The 15,552-nt window shown below is 37.0% G+C and overlaps 1 protein-coding gene across 5 annotated transcripts in view; it reads left to right on the top strand.

Moving 5' to 3' along the window:
- The window catches only part of LOC120767247 (protein timeless), a 48,315-nt gene that overhangs the window by 6,803 nt on the left and 25,960 nt on the right, over positions 1-15,552 (top strand). For 4 of the 5 annotated variants that reach the window (XM_040093099.1, XM_040093100.1, XM_040093097.1 and 1 more), the window contains exons 3-14: positions 8,689-8,949; positions 9,037-9,813; positions 9,946-10,798; positions 10,862-11,003; positions 11,060-11,347; positions 12,387-12,607; positions 12,670-12,868; positions 12,945-13,072; positions 13,140-13,293; positions 13,369-13,524; positions 13,585-13,753; positions 15,120-15,320. In XM_040093099.1, the coding sequence (XP_039949033.1) occupies positions 8,853-8,949; positions 9,037-9,813; positions 9,946-10,798; positions 10,862-11,003; positions 11,060-11,347; positions 12,387-12,607; positions 12,670-12,868; positions 12,945-13,072; positions 13,140-13,293; positions 13,369-13,524; positions 13,585-13,753; positions 15,120-15,320 (3,385 nt within the window). In that variant the 5' untranslated portion in view covers positions 8,689-8,852. Of the gene's footprint in view, positions 1-8,688; positions 8,950-9,036; positions 9,814-9,945; positions 10,799-10,861; positions 11,004-11,059; positions 11,348-12,386; positions 12,608-12,669; positions 12,869-12,944; positions 13,077-13,139; positions 13,294-13,368; positions 13,525-13,584; positions 13,754-15,119; positions 15,321-15,552 lie in introns of those variants that run through there. The other variant, XM_040093102.1, reaches the window with a different exon arrangement.

Below are 15,552 nucleotides of genomic sequence, written 5' to 3'. Positions count from 1 at the left end.
ACCACGTAATTTCGAATTTTTTTGAACTACTGAGTTCAGCTGAAATGAGAAAAAGCTGCGCAGAAGCTATAATACACATTATGGCGTATAAAAATATATTTTCTTGATTTTGGTGGGTAAGTTTAAATGGTAGATATATTTTATATGTGTCCGATCCGAACAATTTCTTCAGAGATTGTGACCATGTTTGAGATAATAATCTGTGCCGAATTTGGTGAGGATATCTTGTCAAATGTGAAAGTTTTTCATACAAACCCTTGATTCCGATCGTTCAGTTTGTATGGCAGCTATATGCTATAGTTAACAGATCGGAACAATTTCCTCGGAGATTACATTGTTGCCTTAGAAAATAATCTATACCAAATTTGGTGAATATATCTTGTTAAATGTGCAAGTTTTCCATATAAGAACTTGATTCCGATCGTTCAGTTTGTATGTATGTTATAGTAGTCCGATATCGGCAGTTCCGACAAATGAGCAGCTTCTTGAAAAGAAATTGACGTTTGCAAAATTTCAAAATAATATCTTAAAAACTGAGGAACTAGTTCGTATATATACAGACAGACGGACAGACAGACGGACAGACAGACAGATAGACAAACGAACATGGCTAAATCGACTCAGCTCAACATACTGATCATTTGTATATATACTTTATAGGGTCTCCGACGCTTCCTTCTGGGTGTTACAAACTTCGTGACAAACTTAATATACCCTGTTCAGGGTATGAATAATATATCTTATTAAGGGTATAAAAATATATAGTAAAAAGTTCTCAATGTGTTAATGAACATTTTTCTCTCCGCTTTTGCTCGGAGCAGTTGAAGAGCAATAGTATACCAGGTACCGGTGACAAAAGCTGGAACATATTTTTATGCACAAACGAAACATACTCTCTAATACTCACTTGAGCAAGCTATCGGGGTAAAATATTAAATATGGTACTTAAAACTAAAACTTATGAAAATCATGAGGTTTTTTGGTCTCAGACCGAAAGTCGTGAGCCACTCACTTCACATGCGTGAACTTCAACACATGACTCCATCCTCCACCGCCAAAATGTACATACTAAAAACTTAAAAAAAAGTAGTTCGACACTCTGAATTGTACTTGTATAAGTGTTTTCTTAAGCCTTTTAGAGTAGATTTGAATATGATTAAAAATAAATTATTATAAAGAGTTCTTTTTTGTACTCGGACGGCAAAATAATTCTCAAGTTTTATACAATTTCATTGACGTCCGTTCTATAAAGCAGGTGTTTTGAGAGAAGCCAGTTGTCTGAAAATTATAATATAGTATAAATTTTACGTTATATTTAATATTTTGGCAAACTTAAAAATATTGCGGAGTTTCTTTTTTTGATGCCTTAAATTTATTTTATATTTTGTTAAGTTGAATTTATATTTTGACGTATATTCTTTTTTAGTTCATGAGATTATAACACAGAAGATGTCATCGTAAAGCATATTAGTCGATATAGTCATGATGGAAATGACAGATTATTGCTCTATGCATTACCACTAGGGTGAGTTAAAAAAAAATACCTTTTTTTCCTTTGTGTTCTGATAATTGTTTGATAGACACCTGAAAAAGAAGTATGAGCTCTTAGTATTAATAGAAGGGTCCACTGTATTTTAGTTTCTTATCTTTCCTTTTTTTTGGAAAGAAAAAAATATATATCAGTATTTGCTAGTACTTGAAAAATATATTTCTTTTACTTTTTTCTCCAAAAAATTGTTTCGTAAAAACCTCAAAAAAATTTCTCCAACTTTAAGCCTTTAATAATAATAGAAGGGTTCACTGTATTTTAGATTTTTACTTACTTCAGATATAATTTTTATTATTAAAAAATTTATAATTGAAAAAAAAAAAATTATTATTAAAAAATTTTTATTAAACAAAATTTATTATTAAAAAAAAATTTATTATAAAAAAATAGTTTTTATTTTTGAAAAAAAAGTATATTTTTCATTTTATACTCCGAAAAATTTGTTGACAGACATCTCCAAAAATTTCTCTCAAAGTGTGAGATCTTAATATTAATAGGAAGGTGTTCCGCTTTACAGTTTACAAAAAAAAAAAAGTTTTTACAAAAAAATCATATCTCAGAATCAGTTATTTAAAAAAAGTATCTTGTACCCAATATTTGTAGAAAATTTAATTCTCTACATAAATAGTCCCAGCAGTTTTTTCGGCAGCCTCACCTTACAAAAGTTGTTAAGGACTAAAAAGTTTAATTACTTAAGGCATTTTTTGGTTTTACTTTTCATGAATTCGCTAACGTAAGTTATTATGATTATGTTTGAGCAACTTTTCAACATTTTAGTTATATTTAAAAAATAAGAAATTATCAAAACCAAATTTTTAATACTAGTCCGCAGTCAATAAGTTTCGATTACTTTGAAAATACTAAAATTTTTCACTTTCATTTTACTTTCTTTCATACCAAAATAACCTTATCGCTGTTTTTAGGCCTATTTTTGATACAATATATTTACATATGTACATATATGTATATAATAAATAATTTTTTTAAGCTGTTGCGTGTGAGTTATTTTTAGCTGATTTGCACTCAAAAGCATAGCAGTTAACCAAGCAGTAGTACACTTATGTATATATGTATATATGTATATCTTTATATGTCATTTTCGAAACCACACATGCCAAGCTAAATATCCACACACAAATGTTTTTTTTTTTTCAAGTATTAATCGGGAGGCACGACCTGCCTAAGTCTTCTTCCCTTACCTATTTTTATTTTCCTAAGCTCTTATGCGCACAAAATCTAAAAATATCCACGTAATAATAGGTTCGGCTTGTGTTTGGTCCACTGGCGAGCATTGCCCAGTAGCCCAAGGCCCCACCATACAAAGACACTCATACACCTACCAGCAGCGACATCCGTTTGCAAAATGCTTCGTTTGCACGATTCCAAACGCGCGCGTCGCTGAAAGTTGCACATTTCGCCGAATGTGCAGGCCAATGTGAGCGGCTGCGAACCAGGTCGGCACGCCGAGCCATGCGTGTGTCAAGTGTTTACACAATCAGTGGCAGCAGCGGCAACAGCAGCAGCAGTTAGCTTGGAGCTAAGCAGTGCATGCAGTTGCTGCCACAATGAACGCGTTGCAATGGTCACATGCGTCGGACACACGGACTGTTCACGGTCGTGTTGATTATAAAATAAGTGACTGACTGCTGCTTGTGGTAGAGAAAAAAACACAAATAATATAAGAATGGAAATCTAAAATAGTCATTCACGGTTTTCAGCAGAATTTTATAGCGGCACGAGGATTCTTAAACAGTTGTTGCTGGGATATAACAAGTGGGAACGTGATAAGTTTGGGTGGGGCAACATTTTGTTTGAAGGCATGAACATATTGAAGTTGTGTAGGATTCTCAGTCATAAGTCCTGTAACGAATTGGGCACAGCTTCGGACTACAGACAGCTTCATGAAATTACTGAGTGTGAGAATATTTTGAATTGAACTCAGTTTCAGACTCCAAGTAGCTTCAAGAAGTTACTGAGGGTGAGAATATTTCGAATCGGGCACAGCTTCGGACTCCAGACTTTCGAATTGGGCTCAGACTCGGGCTCCAGACAGCTTCATGAAATTACTGAGTATGAGAATCTTTCAAATTGGGCTCAGACGCGGACTCCAGATAGCTTCACAAGTTATTGAGAGTGAGAATTTTCTGCATTGGACGCAGCTGCGGCCTGCAAACAGCTTCAATTGATGCATTTATGGTCTGGCGATTTCTAATATAAAAAATTTGATATGATTTCAAGACTGTCTGGTTCTACAAAGTATGTTCCGGGTGTCTTACTATCTGTTTTCGTATCCCCAACAGGGTATATCAAGTTCGTAACACCAAAAAGAATGAGCGGAGACCCTATTAAGTGTATATATAAATGATCAGCGTGACAAGCTGAGTCGATTTAGCCATGCCTTCTGCCGATCCGTCTGTATATACCCGAACTAGTCCCCCAGTTTTTCAGATATGGACTTGAAATTTTTATCAAGTAATTTTCTCACCAATAGTTGGGTCATTTGTCGAAACTGCTGATAGCGGACAACTATAGCATACAGCTGTCTTCCGAACTGACCGATCTAACTCAAGTCCTTGTATGGGAACCACTTTTATTTGACAAGGTATCTTAATGAAATTTAACATGGACTCTTTTCCAAAGCAACGCTGCAATCTCCGAAGAAATTGTGTAGATCGAACCACTATAGCATATAGTTGCCATACAAACTGAACAATCAAAATCAAGTCTTTGTATGGAAAATTTTTTTATTTGACAAGTTAACCTCACGAAAATTGGCATAGATTATAGTTCAAAGCAATGCCATAATATCCAAAGAAATAGTCCCGATCAGACTACTATAGCATATAGCTGCCATACAAACTGACCGATCAAAATCAATATAAAATCTTTTTATACCTTTTTATGTTATAAATAATACACCCTTGAGTGGTATTATAGCTTTGGTGCAGCCGAAGTTAGCGTTTTTTCTTGCTTTGTATTTATTTTGCTTTGAAATCGCCATTAGTTGTGGGCGTCCAGATACAGATTCCACAAATATTGAATGAGCAATACCTGTTGCAACCACCCTAGCAACCATGTACCGCTAATTTGGTGACACACGCGAAAATATAATTATGTACATACATATATACCAAATACCATACATACATATTTACATACATATATGTTTTCAATGTCATTCCCCGAATTTTATGCTATTTTTCGTTTTGTGCTGCATACTTTTAGGGGTGTGTTTGTTACTTTTCCATAGGCCATCATTATAACTGTTTATTTTATCCGTTGATTACGTACCGACAAAGGCAAATCTCTGGTATAGTATATTATATACATACATATATACAGATAAAATCATCTCCGCTTTCGGTTTTTTTCATGTTGCGTGAGCATATAAGCCTTATAAACATATGTTTATAACATGTGTACTTTTTTATATAGTATACGCATGTGGGCTTGTCTCGCTTATCACGTTTCATTCCAGCTGCTACTTGTTGCTATACCTGCATTGTTTTCTTTGCGTGACATTCGTGTGCCGCCAAATTGATTGTATAAGTGGAATACTTAGTTTCTTTGGGAATTTGTTGTTGAGCATTTTACTGCACGTTACGGTTTTTTTAATGTTCATATATGTATGTACATACATATATACTATATACCATTTATATGTGAGTATAAGTAAGTATGTATGTAAAGTATGTGAAGTATATACATATATTTTTGCTTCGTATGGTTTATATAACGGTTTCTTTTCAAATAGCAAGTCGTGATTAGTTTAAAAACACACACGTAGCTGCTAAGGAGAGAGCATATGCTTCTAAAATTACATTTTTTATGAGCATGGGTTTTTAGAAAACCTTTTACAGTTTCCAAAGCTATAAAACGTGATTCATTATTAATGAAAAATATGGTTTTACACATTATGTGTGCACATTTCATATAAATATATTGTGACAAAAAGGTATGCGGAAATTGTAAATAAAACGCAAAATATTTAATTATTCATTATTATTAATTTTGTCGCCCTCAAAATAATCCCCACCAAATATAATACACTTATGCCCACGATTTTTCCAGTCCTCAAAATACTTTTCATAAGCACTTTTTGTGAAGGCCTTCAGCTTTTTCAGCGAAGTTTGTTTTATCTTTTCGATCGACTGAAACGGGTTCCTTCTTATTAACCGCTTGTCGCTCCGGAAAAAATTCATGATGTGCCAAACCACGAATATCGAAAAAAACAATGAGCATTACCATGATTTTTGACCGGCTTTGGCCTGGTTTTTTCGGTTTCGGCTCGTATTTCCCCTTCATTCCGATGATTGCTGACTTGTTTGCATGTCAAACTCATAAATCCCTGTCTCAACGGCAGTTATGATGCTCTACATGAATGTGGGATCGGCATTCACACGAACAAGCATGTCCAAAGAGACCTGTTTGTGATACTCTTTTTCAAAAAAAAAATCAGCTTTATCGGGAGGAGTCGAGCAAAAACATGTTTTATACCCAAAATATCCAACAAAATCATTCGAACGGACTTGCGAGAGTTGTCGAGCTCTCTTGCTATCACTTTAACACTTGCCTGACGATTTTCAAGCACCATATCTTTGCCTTTTTAAATATTTTCATCAGTTGAAGAGGTCGGAATCTCCCGACCACCTTGGAGGGCTTTGTAACACTCGTATACTCGTGTTTTTGATAAAGCTGAATCACTAGAAGCCTTTTCCAACATTCGCAAAAATTCCGCACCGGAAAATTGGTTAGAAATACAAAATTGGAGACAAATACTTTGTTCGATTTTATTTTTTGACAGTTTGGCCGCCCGCATGTATTGTATATGGAGTGCATAAAACCTCAATAATCGAAGAAAACTGTCAACATAACCATGATATTTGATCTGCTTTGAGGTGTTTTTTTCGGTTTCAGCTCATCCTCGCCAAGACATTCGCCCGATTGACCGTCTCTTTCTTAATCGTCAACTTAGATCCAAGACTCATCGCCAGTAATAAAATGTTTTCTGACATCCTTGGAGTCGGAAAGCATTGTTTCACAGACGTTAACGTGACGCTGTTTTTCGAAAAAAAAAATTTAGTGACTTTGAAACCAATCACGCTTTCACTTTTCTTAGGCCCAAAAGATCTTTCAAATTGGTTTTTACTGAACCTTCCGATATTCCAAAGATGTCAGTAAGATCTCTGAATCGTCGATTCTTAAGCACAAATTCTTTTATTTTATTGACGTGTTAATCATCAGTTGATGTTGATGGCCGTCCTGGACGTTATTTCGTCGCCAACGCATTCTCGACCCTCTTTAAATAATTTTTACCAATCAGAACACTTGCTTGTGACAAACAATTACTACTAAAGGCCTTTTCCAATATTCTGAACATTTCGGCGCCAGAAATTTCCGCACAAAAAATTTAATGGAGCTTCTTTGTTGAGTATTTTCACTCATCGTAAAAATCGCCGAACGCACGTTATTTACTTCAAAGAGACAAGCGTATACTCCACACTAACAATTATTTTGCTGTGATATTTGGCACAGATATCACTGGCAGTCATACCACCTAGGAAAAAAATATTTCGACGAATGTTTTTTCGCGCGAAATTTAAACTAAAAAGTCTTACTACTTTTTGCTCACCATTAATATGCAAATCTACAAAATATATTCACAAGTTTTGCTGATTTTAATGAAATTTTATCTGCCTGTGATGAAATTATATATTTTGATGTTTATGTCAATGTGTACTTCTAGGTGAATTCCACGTAACTATTAAAGTCGACTCCCATCTAAATAATGATCATTAAAATTTGTTGTTTGTTTGTTTGCTTGCTCCAATCACGGTGCGCTTGCACGTGAGTCGTGTGAGAGCGGAGTTTTGAGTTGAGTGCTGAGTTAATTGCTTACAGTTCATAATGCTTTGCGAATGTTATTGTTGTGTAGTTATCGATGACGCATTGTTGACTTGTATATACATGAGTATGGTATGATCTTATGTACATTTTCTATACATCTCTCCTTTATGAAATATTGGGTAGTCGAAAAAGTCTTTTCGTATTTCTAATCAAACTTCAATTTATTTTTTTATATTTGTAGTATACTAATAAATAAATAATAAAATATGTACCAGTTTGGTCGACCACTTTTTGCCATTTTTCCGCTAGACACATTATTCCATCAGTGTAAATCGAAATTTCGAAATTTCCAGAACGGAAGCGAGCGAACTGTTGTTATGCTGCACGAACTAATATAGCATCCTGTCCGTAAACTTCACAAATTTCATTCGTGGTTTACGTGGCATTTTTCCTTTTTATATAAAAATTTCAAAATACAGCGAATTTCTTCATTATTTTCACTCATTTTTGAACAGCTGTAACTTTTTTCAACTTCCCCGAATTCAATTTTTGGTTAAATGCGGCTTAAAGTCTCACCTTTCCAACACTATATGGTATGACAAAATGTGATTGGTAGCACTGGAGGTATACGACTGCAACGACATCTATTGACAAAATACAAAAAGACTCTTTCGACTAACCGATATAAGGGTTATTTTAGTACTTAAGGGCCTTTACAACAACTACCTCAGGCATCAACAAAGGAATATAATTGAAAATTATCGCAAAGAGTGCTACTGACCTAAAGTAACACTGATCCAAAAATAATCTCCCAATAAATCTCATATAACCAATGTGATGGATTAATTATCATTCCATATCTCCCCATAATGCCCTTATACTTAAAATGAGTGCTAAATCATACAACTCAGTTTAAAATAGAGCAAGATTCAAGAATTTCGAAATTCAGCAACTCAGAGCAATAAAGCTCTCTTGAAGCAACATTCGACTTATGTAGCAAATATACATTACACAGTACGACAAAGAGCAAGAAATACATCTGGCTCTAAGAAAAAAAAACTCATCTTTGAAGCTTTGTGGTATATTAGTGACAAACAGCTTATTGTTATACTCAAAGTTGTGCAGATTTTTCTGTCTTTTTTGAGAGATATTATGCTACCACACTAGAACCTTTTTTTGAGAGATATTATTCTACCATATTATAGCATGGAAGCCCCACACAACTCTTCAACACCCAAAAGTTTTAAAAAATCTCCTTACTTATTATTTTTTTTTTTAATCTTTCTTTACAGAGTATTAACTTTGAAGATTTTGGAAAGACGCTAGCCTCTTGATTGCTAATACGCTTTTCCAACCCCGTTCCGCTAACAAATCGGCCAAATGAGTGTCGAAGAGGACGAACACGTTCTACAAACTTAAAAGTCCATCAATTAATTACAATAATAACAAGCTTGTAATGGACTGGTTATTGGCAACGCCACAGATACACAGCGCTTTCTCATCATTGGGTTCCCTCGAGGGGGATACCTACGTTGTTGGTCCTAATGCGTTATGTGAGTATAGCATTACAATATTATTGCTAGCAAAATATTTATAGTTTTTATAATTTTTTTTTGATTTCATTAACACATGCCTTGCAGCAATCCTGGATGAAATAAACTATAAGCTCACCTATGAAGATCAAACGTTGCGCACATTCCGCCGTGCCATCGGTTTCGGTCAAAATGTGCGTTCCGATTTGATACCGCTACTAGAGAATACAAAGGATGATGCTGTGCTCGACTCGGTCATACGCATTTTGGTTAATTTGACAGTGCCTGTAGAGTGCCTTTTCTCCGTAGATGTTATGTATCGCACCGAAGTCGGTCGCCATACCATCTTCGAATTGAACAAGTTGCTCTATACGAGTAAGGAGGCTTTCACGGATCCGAAGAGCACCAAATCGGTTGTAGAGTATATGAAATACTTGTTGGAGTCCGATCCGAAATTGTCATTACAAAAATGTGACAAAATCAATAATTGCCTGCTATTGCTGCGCAATGTGTTGCACATACCAGAGACGAATGTGAACTTCGTAATGCCGTTGGCGCATTCCCAACAAGGTGGTTCACATCCGGTGTCGATGCAAAATGCGATACTTTGGAATCTCTTCATACAGAGTATTGACAAGCTCTTGCTTTACCTGATGACTTGTCCGCATCGCGCTTTTTGGGGTGTAACTATGGTGCAGCTGATCGCTTTGATGTACAAAGATCAACATGTCAGCACGTTGCAGAAACTTTTGAATTTGTGGTTTGAGGCTTCACTATCGGAGAGTTCGGAGGATAATGAGAGCAATACCTCACCGCCGAAACAGGGTAGTGGCGATTCGAGTCCGATGTTAACGTCGGATCCCACATCAGATTCATCGGACAATGGTAAGTCCTACCACACGGTAACTATTGAAAAAGTCACGGCAGAGTTTGCATTGCTGCTGCCGCCGGCAAGATTGAAAACCGATTTACGTACACGCATAGGTGCACTAAAAAGTCACATTTGTGTCCCTACAGGTAGTAACGGTTGTAAGAATGAGTGTGCCGAAGAGCGACGTCAGGCATTGCGCGAGGAGGCAACCGAAGCCACACTGCAGGAGGTCAGCCGCAAGGGTCACGAATATCAAAACTCGATGATGTGTGATACGCATGTGAAGAAGGAGGTCGACGACGTGGACTCGGGCAGCACGGACAATAACGGCGAGAGTGAACAGATGTGCACGTCCATGTTGACTACAACACGTAGTACTAATACTTCACCGACATCCATTAAAGTGGAAGCCATGGATGAGATGGCCGATGGCGAGAGCGAAGCTGGTTGCTCGGGCAAAACTAACGGTGACTCACCACAATCTTGTGTTATGATTGGTGAGAGCAGCAACCAACAACAACAACAACATAACCAACAACCAACTGAACCCAAACAAAGCACTACCACTGCAGAGGCGAAAAAAGCTGACGCTGATGCGGTTAAATTTAAGGCGCCCACAGGTATTATAAAACCCAAGCCACTCTCGCAAATGTTGGCCGACATGCACGAAGAGGAAAACGATCCGCCACCACAGAAAATGTTCCAGAAAGTGCCACACTCGGGCCAATTGAATTTGACTAAGGGTAAGAGTTGTCCGCAAAAGCGTGAGTGTCCCTCTTCACAATCGGAACTCTCGGACTGCGGTTATGGCACGCAAGTGGAGAATCAAGAATCCATATCCACGTCAAGCAATGATGACGACGGTCCACAGGGTAAACCGCAACATCAGAAGCCACCGTGTAACAGTAAGCAACGCAGCAAGCAACGTATTGTGATGGCGATGGTGGACAAGAAGGAATTGCGCCGCAAGAAGCTCGTCAAGCGCAGCAAGAGCAGTCTGTAAGTTAACCACAAAATTGGTGTGAAGTTCATTGTATAAAAAGAGTCTCTAAATACTTGTAGCATCAACATGAAAGGTCTGGTCCAGCATACACCCACCGATGAGGACATCTCTAATTTGTTAAAAGAGTTCACCGTCGACTTTCTACTAAAAGGTTATGGTTGTCTAGTAGGCGAGTTACACTCGCAGCTCCTTACCAATATTGTAAGTGTACGCTTATGATTGTAGTTAATTCTATTAATAAACTCTCTTTTCTTTAGAAAATACCCATCGATACATCGCACTTCTTCTGGCTGGTCACGTATTTTCTGAAATTTGCCGCCCAGCTGGAACTCGATATGGAACATATAAATGCGGTGCTCACCTTCGATGTCATCAGTTATCTAACCTATGAGGGTGTTTCTTTGTGCGAACAGTTGGAATTGAATTCCCGTCAAGAGGGTAGTGATTTGAAACCATACTTGAGACGCATGCATTTGGTCGTAACGGCCATACGCGAGTTTTTACAAGCCATCGAAACTTACAAGAAAGTAACACATTTGAGTGAGGTGAGTTTCTTTGTCGAGAATTTAGGAGAAGCAGGCTCAAGGTTCCATCTACGTAGACAGGCATCACATCACCTCAGTCGCGCCCAGCAAGCTCCTGGAGTGGTTCAGAGTGCTGGACCTTTGTGACCATATGTGATATAGAAGAGGGCACAATAGGCTTTAGGTCGCAGTGCAAAGCCTCAATTATTTTCAATGAAATTCGCTTTGTAGGCTTATATAGGTTATTAGATAGGTTAGTGAGGCTTTGAACTCATTAACGCTTATTTTTTATGCTTTTTAATGGCGTATTTGGAGTATTAAGTGGACTGCTTTTAAAAGTTAACTCTGAAACATAATCTAATATTTCTCGAAAAGCTTTGACTGCGAGTTTCTCCATATGCTCAGCCCTTATTTTGATCAGCGAAAAGATCTCTGGTTGCAGATCTCACATTTAGTCAATTCGACTTTTCTGTTAAGAAGCTATATCTTAGCTTTTTTTTGGGCTATTAAATTTCTTTGCCTCACACATGTTAGATTTTCTAAGATTAGCCATAATTTGAGGTTATGATTCGTTAATGATCGGATCGAATTATTCATACCAGTATAAAGCAAATAAATCTAGGGACAAAAATGTTTTATCTAAGGTTTTGTTTCATCAATAGCTTTCCTTAACGTAGATTTCATGGTAAAGAGCGCTCTTTAGCATGGTATGATATCCCCGAAAAATCACCTTCCAAGGAAAAAATTGAGGTTAGGTCGATCGTAGAAACACCGAATGTAGTATAAAACCATATATAGTCTCAGAAATTCAATCAGAGAAATGGGTATCACTGGCGACAGGCGACTGGTATTCACTAAGACCGAACTTTGAACCAAAGTGTTATACTGAGAATGTCTGTAAAGCACTTTTAATAGCATCTTAAGCCAATTTTGGTGTGCATATAACCCAAAAAGTTTGTAGTCAGTAAAGAAGCAAAGGTTTTGGTAACCCACCAGCCCTTCAACACCTTCTCTTATATTCATAATTTTACTTATTCTTTAACTTCCCCTAAATTTCCAGGATGATCGCTTACATTTGCGCCGTCTACAGACACAAATCAGTTCCACCGAAGATTTGCGTTGTCTATTCGTTTTGCTTTTACGACGATTCAACCCAAATCTACACACCAAACAGTATCTACAAGATTTGGTTGTAACCAATCATCTGCTACTGCTAATACTGGATTTTATAACACAAACCGAAGGCGATACCAGCATCAAGATGACAGAGCACATTTCACAGTGAGTACAACTCTCAGCAAAATCCTCTTTATTTCGTTAACATGTAAATAACTGCAACTTAGATTCGCCACGCTCGAGGTGATGAACTATTATGGCATGCTGCTGGAGGACTTCAACAATAATGGCGAGTTTGTTAATGATTGTATATTCACGATGATGCATCATGTGGGCGGTGATCTTGGACAGATCGGCACATTATTCCAACCGATTATATTGAAGACCTTCTCACGCATTTGGGAGGCCGATTATGAGCTTTGCGATGTAAGTTAAGCGGCTTAAGTAGACTTTACTCGTACAAGATTGCGTTGATCTTTACATACATATTTTTACTTTCTAGGACTGGTCTGATCTAATTGAGTATGTCATACATAAATTCATAAACACACCACAAAAGAGTCCCTTGTCTTTGCCAAAAACTTCACTGACCGAGCTAACCAAAGAACACAACCTCGAAAACACAGTGTGGTAAGTTTCTTTGCTGTAAATATTAGTAAACCTCATATAAAGTTTTCATAATTATGTTACCACCTAGCGCCTGGACACAGGAGGAAATGGACACCCTATATTGGTATTATGTGCAGAGTAAGAAGAACAATGATGTGGTTGGCAAGATCGTGAAACTATTCAGTAATAACGGCAATAAGCAAAAATCACGTATCTCGATTATACAACAACTGCTGCAACAGGTGTGTGCTAGAAACCATTTTCTAGATTTTTACCAAGACTCCCTTGCCTTATGCTTTCTTTATTTACCTTCACAGGACATTATAACCTTAGTGGAGTACGATGACCTTATGAAATTCGAAGATGCCGAATATCAACGCGCTTTACTAACCACACCAACTTCGACTTCAACAGAATCTGGTATTGAGCTGAAGAACTCTTCCACTTTTGCCAAGCCCTCCGATGATATACAGGTATTTGTTTACACGACTCTTTCTCTATAATATTTTTGCTTATAATTCTTATGTCTGCAGATTTTACGTGATCTTATTGTTAAGGAGAATAAGGAGAAACATTTAGTTTGGTTGCAAAAGATATTGCTGGAATGTTGCTACATCAAATTAATTTTGAAGAATTGCTTACAACGTGAAGATCGTCAGAATTTGCAATACGTTATGGAACCGGTAGCTTATCATTATATATGTAAGTAAAGTGCGTGTCTTTTGAAACTGAAAAAATTTTAGAAGTTAATGAAGTTGGAGCGACTTAGAGCTTTTCTAAATAAGTAAAGTCCGAGGAAGATGGATCTCTTTATGAAGTGCTCCAAGATTATCAGAAAGTTTTATATTAATTTTCGTAATGTTTGCGCATAACCTCAAATACCAGAAGTTGGGAAATTGGTACAAAGTCAATTCATGATAGCATGATAACTACCATAAGATCCAAAGAGATAAAGGTGGGATGATTCACACATTTTTGAACAGAAAAATCCGCAAAAAACTTGTTGCACGGCACTTGAGAACTGGTAACCAGATAGGAAATGTCCTTGATCTTCCCACTCTATCGGTCTCTTCTTATATCTAGAAAAGCGAGCTTCCATAAATAATTCCTATCTAGTTCTTCTTAACCTAATGAATCCGATTTCGTACACAAACATTATAACAAGACAAATAAAAGTACTTCGCACAGTTCTATAATGTTCTGGATCATATTTTACCGTAGTTGAGAGTATAAGTCCGTGTTCAGAGGTGGGAATTGTTATAACGGCAATGTTTGCTTCAGAGTGAGCAACGGAGAAAGAAACTAAAGACCAGTACAAGTTAGATTAGGATAGGTTAGGTTAGATGGCTGATCAAAGATCGCACTTGGATTATATAGTCCTTTGTGAGGCCATGGAAAAACAGAATTCCTGTGTACGAACTATAAATTTACCATTCGCGCCTGATCGGTGGGATGTCTGAAGGTATCCGCTCCCAAGTGCTTAAGTCATAACCTAACCAAACGCGGGACAATCAATAAGGAAGTGTTGAGTTATTTCCACCTCATCTTCTTCCATATAACTTTCCTCTCTAACTGCGTGGTCGCCAATAGAGCAATGGTCCATTAAAAGCCCCAAAACTAAGCAGAGGCTACTCTTTCTGAGAGCGAGTACAAGTTAGTTGAACTCATACCCAATTGGAGATCAAGCATAAATGTTCTAAAAATTGTGAGTAACGCTCACCACTATTAATTTTAAGACCAGACAATGCCCCGATTGGCCAACGTAGAGAGAGCTGCCATGCTTTAGCTGAATCGTGCAGGTCAAGAAGAGGTACTAAGTAGATTTCACTGCCCTCTTTTTATGTACATTCCATGGCGATCAGATAAGTTTTAATTTTTATTGGTTCAGAACCCCTCACACGCGCCCAGAAACTGCCTCCAACAGCAATAGTTAAGCGAGAAGAGTCGGCTTTTATATTTTGAACCCACATTTCAGGCATTATCGCCACTGGATTGTAACTAATATAGGTCTTCGATCCCATATCAATCGCATTACAACCATTTTTTTTTTTTTCATTTATTATTTCAGTGAAGAACAAATCCATACCGGTTGTGCAGTGGAACAGCGATCAGGCGACAACAATGCTCTATCAACCGTTCGTTTTGCTGCTACACAAGCTGGGCTTCCAGTTACCGGCGGATGCCGGTTCGATATTCGCACGCATACCGGACTTCTGGACCGCTGAAATGATGTTTAGCTTGGCGCGCAAGTTGGGACCCCTAGACAAATGTGAGTAATTATTAAAGGTGGGGTATATGTTGAGTGGTCAATGTTAACAATTTTGAGCGTATCGCTTTGTCCTTCTTTTTCTTTTCTCTCTGCCAAATAATAACTAAATAAATAAATCATAACAAAATTGGACAACGCAACAACAAATAATTTTATATTATTTTCAAATGGATAAATAATAATAATAAAACAACAACAACATATTTTCGTAACAATTGCCACAAGCAAAAAC

This window comes from Bactrocera tryoni, chromosome 2, assembly GCF_016617805.1.
Source record: "Bactrocera tryoni isolate S06 chromosome 2, CSIRO_BtryS06_freeze2, whole genome shotgun sequence".
In the NCBI taxonomy this organism is placed as follows: domain Eukaryota; kingdom Metazoa; phylum Arthropoda; class Insecta; order Diptera; family Tephritidae; genus Bactrocera; species Bactrocera tryoni.
The sequence above is the reverse complement of the archived record's forward strand: the minus strand, read 5'-3'. Positions and strand labels throughout refer to the sequence as shown.